This window comes from Patiria miniata, unplaced genomic scaffold, assembly GCF_015706575.1.
Source record: "Patiria miniata isolate m_02_andy unplaced genomic scaffold, ASM1570657v1 HiC_scaffold_5, whole genome shotgun sequence".
NCBI classification, from domain to species: Eukaryota; Metazoa; Echinodermata; class Asteroidea; order Valvatida; family Asterinidae; genus Patiria; species Patiria miniata.
In genome coordinates, this window is record NW_024037072.1 from 27,244,839 (window position 1) to 27,254,077 (window position 9,239).

General features: G+C 38.1%; 1 protein-coding gene across 1 annotated transcript; it reads left to right on the forward strand.

Annotated features, from left to right (window-relative positions):
• The first annotated feature begins 5,185 nt into the window (after positions 1 to 5,185).
• On the forward strand, positions 5,186 to 8,817 carry LOC119741334 (biglycan-like). The gene is made up of 3 exons (XM_038217085.1): positions 5,186 to 5,417; positions 7,518 to 7,589; positions 8,742 to 8,817. The coding sequence occupies exons 1-3, from the start codon at positions 5,191 to 5,193 to the stop codon at positions 8,815 to 8,817; spliced, it is 375 nt and encodes a 124-aa protein (XP_038073013.1). The 5' UTR covers positions 5,186 to 5,190.
• Positions 8,818 to 9,239: the final 422 nt, after the last annotated feature.

Sequence of the window (9,239 nt, forward strand, 5' to 3'; positions counted from 1 at the left end):
CGATCATAGATGTTGCTGAGAGCGTCAAACGAGTCTTCTCCCGGTATTGCTATGGCCATGTCGTTTAATATCCTTCTAACCGTAAAGTATAGATGAAAATTAAATAAGGCTTCAACGTAACGGTTGTTCGAGTTTAAAATATCGATTCCAACACCACAGCCCGTTGTAGCGCAATAGATCGCAAAGTTTAACTGATTTTGATAAAAAGACATGGGGTCTATTTTCCAACGAAGTAAAGCATCGTTGGTATTGAGGCGAGATATTTTATAGTCCGAGATTAAGTCGGGAAACGAGGTTAAAAACGTGTTAGACGCGTTGACCGTAATCTCGAGTTCGCCAGTGAGATACGGACTGTCTAGTACATGCGCTTGGGTGGTAGCTTGTCGTTTAGCTACATTTTGATTTACTTGTCTCGTTACCTGATTAAGACTTTAAAATAAATGCATTCGTTTCACTTGTTTCAAAATGAGCAGACGTTTAAATTAGAAGACGTTGTAGATAATTTAAACGGTCAAAAATCTGTACGCGTAAAAAGGGTGTTGTTTAACGCCGGATATTTTAATATTTCCAGCGCCACGGAGATTGATTGGTTTACGCAAATAGATGGGAGACCCGCGTTTACCAAAGATAAACCTCCCCTCATACCCCCGGAGTTTCTTTCAGATGTACACATAAAAACGCCGGATAGAGATTTTATCGAGCGATTGTTATCCGATATACCATACCACTTTTTAATTAACGATGGAAATGTTTTACAAAAAACTATAAACGATCTTATAAAAGCGTACGAAGACGATAAACTAGAATCCGTTTTAGAATCAAACAAAAGAAAAAGAGCTATTATAGCTGAACGGCGAGGGGTGATTTTAGCCGCCATGTCTTCAGAAATACCAAAAACTGAATTAGAACTTAATACGCTTCAATCTTTAGTAAGAATATTATTTGTTAGAGAAAGAAAAATCTTTGAAGGTGAGGAATTGGCTTTAAAGTTTATTGAAGGAGAAATGGGTGCGAGCGAGTTGAGCGAGTTGAGAGATAGTAGAGAAGCAGGGTGATTATAAGAGGAAGTCTTATCGTGACGGGTGATGATTTCGATTTTATTCCTCCGAGTCATTTAGCGCCGTTACCACTCGGAAGTATCGGTTCGGTCATCATAGCACCGGGTGGTACGACGTCGATTGGTTCGATTTCATTTTAAATTCTATACCCGGGGTAAGTTTTCGAATATTTAGAGAATCTAAAAAGGTGACATTGGTGATAACCGACGTAAATCTCAAATTGCCCTTGAACAGAGAAGTATCTCGATTACTCAATTTACCCAAAGGAAGACTGGTATGCAAAGTGGTGTATACGGGGTCTTACGACGTTAATCCGTTTAAATTTTTGTTTATTCGCTGCCCGCAATTAAGTACGAGTGAAAACTTTTTTACTGGTCGTCCTTCTGACATCTTAAAAATCGTACCCGTGGCTACGCCCAAACCCGATATTGATAGAGCCGAGGGATTCAAAAATCTTAAAAACGGTATAATCGACAAACTGACATTTTCTATCAGCGGTGAAAAAGGACAGGTATTCAACAATAAGGGTGAGGGTATCATTATCGAGTTGGAGATCTTTTAATTTTAATTTTTTTTAATATTAAAAACATGAGTGTAGATGGTAAGGCGTTATACCCCGATATTTCTGGAGATGTACTCCAATTACATAGTAACGAAGAAACAAAAGTGTACAGACTTAAAAAGATTGAAGAGATTCGATCTTTAATCTTGAAAGAGAGAGACCACCGAGGGCGCACTTATAAAAAAATAAAGAGAATGATCGACACTATTAATTACGTAGAGATAGGATTAGAAGGATTGGGGGCTATAGCGGGGGCTTTCAGTATTCCCGCTCTATTGGGTGTTATATCAGCCCCCGTTGGATTGGTGCTAGAAGGAACGTTTATAGGCGCTTTTGGTGTAGATATTCTGCTTAGAATCGCGTCTAAGCGATTATCCGCCAAGCTAAAAAAGCACGACCAGATTAAGATATTAGCAGACTCCAAACTTAACACGATTGAAGAATACGTGTCTTAAGCCATCAACGACGGAGATATATCGCACGAAGAGTTCTTATTGATTACAAGAGAGCTCGCAAAATTTAACGAGCTTAAGCAAAAAATTAGAGCAAAGACCAGCACAAAGCTTCAAAAAATTAAAAACGATACAGACTTTGAAAAAGAAGTTAAAAAACGGGTAGAGGAACGGCTGGCAAAAGAAAAAAATCTCTCATCGAAAAACTTACAAGTTCGAATTCTCGGTAAATAAACATTATGAAAGCGAACCACCGAGTTATACCTCTATTTCACCTCTTAGGGCTACGCCCTCGACCCCGCCTTTATTGTAGTGGTCTTCGTATCTTTATAGTGCCTTATTAAATTGATTTTGAGTCACTTTAAATAATTTTCTAACTCGTTCTTTGTCTAATCCAATGACGTGATGATAACACGATGCTATTAACGAGCGTTTTACGCATCCGTTTCCCCTCAATGTTTTGTAATTAACGAGCTCGTTATATTTATTGATTGTTTCTTGGACATCTTCTAAGTCTTGCTCTGGACAAACAGACAAAATAAGTTTCTCCACAGTTTTTCTTTTATTTCTTTTTAAAGTTGACCAATTGATACGATCTTCTTGCGCATTTTCTGCCGAAAAATCAAAATAACGTGAAACTATTTCACCACACGTTTCACAAATTAAAAAACCATTCTCGATGATTATATGGTGATCGCACTTATCCCCAAGTTATGACGTCCCAAAGTATTCCATCTATTTAATAAACTTTAAATAAAAATGATTGCATTTTTAAATAAATAAATATCGCACTCTGTTTCTTTATATAATTAAAATAAGATCTCTTAGCGCTTATAAATAGCGCCCTCTGTTTGTTATCGGTACAATAACCCTTATCATAAAATTAAATACCGCCCTCTGTTTATAATCCCTCACCACCAATGAATGGCGCCCTCTGTTGATTTCTTTTATTATAATTGCACCTGGCCTCGATAACTCGATCATTTATTATACCGCCCTCTGTTTATATTATTTTGATATCCATCACCACACAGAAATAGCGCCCTCTATTGATTTTGGACTCGATAAAACTATCATTCATACGTTCTCTTTATTTGATATTCATATATTATAATTTATACAGTAAAAAGCCACTCTGAGTGACTTTTTCTTTGTCATTTAAATTAGCTTATTTAAATAGCTTTTATTACATCATAATATATACAGTAAAAAGCCACTCCGAGTGGCTTTTTTGTTGTCATTCAAATTAGCTCATTTAAATAGCTTTTATTACATCTTAATATATACAGTAAAAAGCCACTCTGAGTGGCTTTTTCGTTGTTATTCAAATTAGCTCATTTAAATAGCTTTTATTACATCTTAATATATACAGTAAAAAGCCACTCCGAGTGGCTTTTTCGTTGTTATTCAAATGAGCTCATTTAAATAGCTTTTCTGGCATCTTAATATATACAGTAAAAAACCACTCCGATTGGCTTTTTCTTTGTTATTCAAAGTAACTCATTTAAATAGCTTTTATGACATCTTAATATATACAGTAAAAAACCACTCCGAGTGGCTTTTTCGTTGTTATTCAAAGTAGCTCATTTAAATAGCTTTTCCTACATCTTAATATATACAGTAAAAAGCCACTCCGAGTGGCTTTTTCGTTGTTATTCAAATTAGCTCATTTAAATAGCTTACTGGCATCTTAATATATACAGTAAAAAACCACTCCGATTGGCTTTTTCTTTGTTATTCAAAGTAACTCATTTAAATAGCTTTTATGACATCTTAATATATACAGTAAAAAACCACTCCGAGTGGCTTTTTCGTTGTTATTCAAAGTAGCTCATTTAAATAGCTTTTCAGACAACTTAATATATACAGTCAAAAGCCACTCCGAGTGGCTTTTTCGTTGTTATTCAAATTAGCTCATTTAAATAGCTTTTATGACATCTTAATATATACAGTAAAAAGCCACTCCGAGTGGCTTTTTCGTTGTTATTCAAATTAGCTCATTTAAATAGCTTTTCTGGCATCTTAATATATACAGTAAAAAAACACTCCGAGTGGCTTTTTCTTTGTTATTCAAATTAGCTCATTTCAATAGCTTTTTGGTTTGTCATATATCAAAAGGTTTTTGCATTCTTTAACTGCTGAGTCAAATCTCCTATTTTGACCACGATCCATTCACCCACCGTGTTGACCATGCTGTTTGCCAATGTGACAAAATCTTGCCCGTATGTAACATCTACAACACTAGATGGACAGTTCATCTGAAAAAAAGGAGAAATAGGCCTTAATAAGTAAATTTTGTTACACACAAACATACAGTAATAATAATTTGGGGCCTAATCGTCCTTTCTCGCATCTGGCATGCTAAATTGCAAAAGACGCAACTACAACGTGTTCGGGGCCGCTGACAAGTAAAGACGCCTATGGTTTACGCCTTTTACACACAAATCACCCTGACATATTGGACACCTGATGTATAAAAATTCACGTTATAAGCGTATTATAATTACCTTTGAAAGTTGGTCTGTTGGTAGTTTAGCTGCTCGTATTTGGAAATGAAGCTACACAGTTGTACAGTGCTGTCGAGTCTTGATATGATTAGATACCACTGAACTCCGCCTTATAAATCCGACTGGCCATCCGCTGTGAGGGTATCTGGCTTATATAGGAACTAAAAATAGCAACCATTGTGTGCTTCTGACGTATGCGATGAGTCATATCCTGGCTGCCCCAACTAACAAAAGCAATTCATCACGGTCCATTGAATTTCAATAGATGTTTACCCCAACTGCAAAAGTGTGTAGACTTGTACGAGTCGTATTTAACACAAGATCAAAAATGAAAAATATAAATATAGAGGGCCTGGCCTTATTTCGAGACTGAGATATTGAGAGAGATATATTTGGGAGGGAGATCATTGGGAGAGAGAGATTATTGGGAGGGGCGGGTGGGGTGGGGGCGTGGTCAGAGGGTGGGGGAAAGGGGGAGGGGTAAAGTCTGGTACCTGCCCCTCTCCCCATTGGCCCTGTACTACCCCCAGACCTATGGCAAAGTCTGGTATCCCCCACTTATACCTACTTGTCTACACCGTATAGGCGCACATTCAGACGGATTCACCAATATGGCGCAGTTCGTAGTGAGTTTTAAGCGGCAGCGTAGAACCTGTTCTGGTTCTCTGGGAATATTTTGGTTAGGCATAGCTCTACTTTGTAGCCTGTCCGTGTGTCTTGCTGCGACAGAAGACGAAAATGCTTGCAAAATCTGCTCCTGCTATAAGACACAAGTGAATTGCATTGGGAAAAATCTGTCATCTGTTCCATCAGGGATACCACAGGGCACAACCGGGCTGTAAGTTGAAGTTCGTTTTCTGCGGTTTGGGCTTTGCACAAAGCGGTTTTCGGGGGAAAAAATCCAAACTGGGCCACCACTCATATTCCTTAATATGACATGAGAGGTACCGAAAGTTGTAAATCTGATGAAGAAACACTGTTTAAGGAGTGCAAAAAATATTTGATAATACTTTAAATTGTTCTGTCATGGTCCATAGACTTTGTGCAAGAGCTCTGAGTGGTGGCCCAGTATGGATTTTTTTTCCAGGTTTTCCAATCATTCATGTACTTTTTCAGTTATTTAATTTTTTTAACAAAACGTTTGTCCACGGATCATATTTAAGGTAGGCCTACGTGATACTAGTAAAACCGTGTCGTCGCACAAACACAAAATCAGAATAATCCCATGTCTCCGAAGTAGCCAAGTAGAAGGCAGGGCAAGACTACATACTCTTGAAATTATAAAGCATGCTCTTTTAACATTGGAAGCGGAAGATGTTTAAATAAAAGTTATTGTAAGTGCCAGTTATCATAGTTATTAGATTTAAAGTGGTCCGGTGTGTTTTTTCAATATGTGAATTGTCTTCGTTTGCTGAAATATCACTTATCTTTATCAACTTGAAGACACGTCGTTAGATAGTCATGTTTTGTCCGACGAGTCCCCCAACATTTACAAGCACGGCGCTCAGCTAAAAGTAGCTTATGAAATTGGCTTTCCAGTTATTATTATTTTTGGTGCAACATGTAATTTTTTTTATAATATGAAAAATCTTTTGGGGTTGGATTCCGCTATTTTTGACTCGCCCTGTATGAATTCGGATGGTATGCGCCCACGAAATGCACATACATTACGTTTCCATATAGAGGGCCCATGATAATCCGGCAAGCCGGCTGTATCGCTCATGAAGCACCAAATGTTATGAGTGGGGGTAGAGTTCGCAGCATGCGTGATCAATGCACACTTCTTGTTTTTCTAATCCCCGCCCCTAATAACCTTGGATCATTCAAAATACGCAGTGGATGGGGCGGGAACCAGTCTAGGTCTCCCGAACGCAGCACATATCGTCAATGGTCATGATTATTCAGCTAGTCGATGTTTATTCATCAGAAAATAACAATGACGTGACCCTATTGGTATCACTCAGTCAGGCATGCCATTAAAGCATTTCAATGAACGGCCCTCTTCGTGCTGCCACAGTGGCCTAGTGGATAGTGGAATGAACTATGTATTGCCAGATCTGTGGTTCGAGCCCACGCCCGTTTAAAGGATTTATTTTTGTTGGTTGGGATAGGTTTATTTTATTTAAAGGGAAAACAAGAACCAAGCGTCTTCCATCCACACAGCGTGTATCTATGCTAGGGCGCGTGTTGTGATTGGTTGAAATACAATGTATGCTACAGAAAAACAAATGCGCCTCCCGAACTCTCCTTTGTTTTCTGGCCATTGAAGGGATACTTGTGCACGGAGCGCATAGTCAACTCGGGTGGTACCGTAAAGGTACGCGGCGCGCGGCGCGGCGGCGCAGGCGGACTATAAAACCTGATCAATTACCGAATTGATTTCAAGTCTATCACTTTTACTGTGATCCTTTATTGTGATCCTAAATTCTGAAACGGTGTTGTTCTTTAAAAGTTTATAACTAGAAAAGTTCATGAGCGACTTAAATGATTCTTTTACAAAATGAAGTAAAGCTTACTACTCGGGCATTCACATCCTAGATCTTGAACGCGATATATGTGAAACGTCTTAACAACAATATGGGATGTCATGTTGAATAGTTTTATTTTAATCACGATGTATAACAACTTTGAAACAATCCGAAGGACCAAAACTTTAATAAATTGACATGTTTATGAGTGACATGTTTTGCTTCCGTTGCGCAGTGCTTATGATTAGCAGGTTCACAATATTTTCAGTATAGTTAGCCAGCAGTGCAATAGGTAATAAGCGACATGTTGAGCTTCCGCTAAAAGGGGTACCGCAGTGCTTTTGATTAACGGTTGACCAACATTAATAAAGTGTAATTAGCCTACGGTACAATAGGTAATACATGCGTCCTTTGGGATATGGTTTTCCTTTGTATGACCGGACATCATGTATGTCTTGATTATATTTCAGAAAACTCGGACAAAATAGATTGACGAACATACAGAAGGACGACTTCAAGAACCTCACCAAACTTCGGTACTTGTAAGTATCAAATGAATTTCCCGATGCAAAACCTCATTTTCGGGATTACACCAGATTGTTTTATCTCAAAATGGGACGCATTCGAGTCCATCACAAATCAGACCCAATCAGCTCACGAACTGTTAACTTTAGCTTTAACCCTTTCCTTACCATGGGCGATTTTTGTCGACAAGAAGAACCCTCCTGCTGGTTCCCATGGGCGACTTTAGTCGACCAGGAAACCACACACAGAACACCCTCAACACAGATATATTTACTACTTTTCAGAAAGGCGACATGTTGATATGTTTGGCCGCCCATTGTATAATGCTTATCCACTTTGATACTTGTCACTGATGTGTGGTTTAGATGTGACTGGACTTTGCAATAATGAAGACTTGAACTACATCCCTGAAAACGTACATCATTAATATCTAATTGGGACCATTAGTTTTTTAGTGTTCAACTTTGTATTCACTATTGACCCATTCACCATTAATGGGAAACTTTTTTTGGGGGGGGCAACTGCTGGCACGTACAGCTTTGATAATGGGTTTTGGACAAAATAAGTTTAGCTTACAATTTACTTCACAATTACTGCAACCACAGACTTGATTTCGAGTAGGCAATTCAGGGGCGGATCCCACTGATGTACAAGGGGAATCGAGCTATGGGAGCAGTAAAGGTGTTACGGTTTTTTTCTGAAGGACTTTCTTTTTTCTGGCCCAAAGGGGTCCCCTCTCGCGTAAATCCGGGGGGGGGGGGTTTGGGGGGGTGTTGGATTGGCACAACCAGGCTATTCAATAACAAAACTTTCAGAAATACGTGAAACAAATGCTAATTTTATTATAAAATCAGTGTATTTTAACAAACTGTAATATATTTTGACATGGTTTACCAAACTGAAAAATTCCAGTCTGAAAAAGTCTTTTGCAGTGGCTTACTCAGTATTGTTGTTTTTACAAGACAATTCATCCACACAGTAGATAGTCTGAATAAGTTGTTCAATCAAGTTAAATGTTCAGGATGACATTTAATAACTTTTAAGGTGATTGCAAAACATCCTGTAGGCTGTAGGCCGTCAAAAGTAAAATAGCCTAACCCCTTGAATATTGCTATTCACAAAGCCTATATACATGCCCTTGAAAATAACTTCTTCTGTTTGTTTGATAGGCACTTGGATGACAATCAGATATCTTATATACAAGGTGCATCGTTCCTAACTCTTAACAACCTTCAAACCTTGTAAGTAGCTGTTCTCAGTACATTCTGTATTCCATTTCCATTCTTCCTTAATAAGTAAATCGTAGCTATACCCACTAGACCCATAACAAACACCCCAAAAACACATAAAGACCCACAAATAAATCCTACTTTATCATCATGGACATTAATTACTCTGACGAAATGACTTTCATCACGTTCATAAATTTGGCCTAGAAAATAGTCATGTTGAACAAAGGCATTTCCTTTAACGACTAGAGAGTAAAGATTAGACACTCGATGATATTCTTATGCAATAAATATGAAATGTTAAAAATCATTGTCATTGAATGTGCTACTATAACGGTAGGTGCATTAGAGCACATGCACGCGTGCAGGATCCACTGCATGATGGATAAACGCGAATACATATTCTTTTCTGGAATGGGTTTTTCGATACTGTACACT

Excerpts from the sequence above, each read along its gene's own strand:
- LOC119741334 (XM_038217085.1), top strand. The coding sequence starts at position 5,191 with ATGGCGCAGTTCGTAGTGAGTTTTAAGCGGCAGCGTAGAACCTGTTCT. Across the intron at positions 5,418-7,517 it reads CCACAGGGCACAACCGGGCT|AAAACTCGGACAAAATAGAT; the intron begins GTAAGTTGAAGT and ends ATTATATTTCAG. Across the intron at positions 7,590-8,741 it reads CTCACCAAACTTCGGTACTT|GCACTTGGATGACAATCAGA; the intron begins GTAAGTATCAAA and ends TTTGTTTGATAG.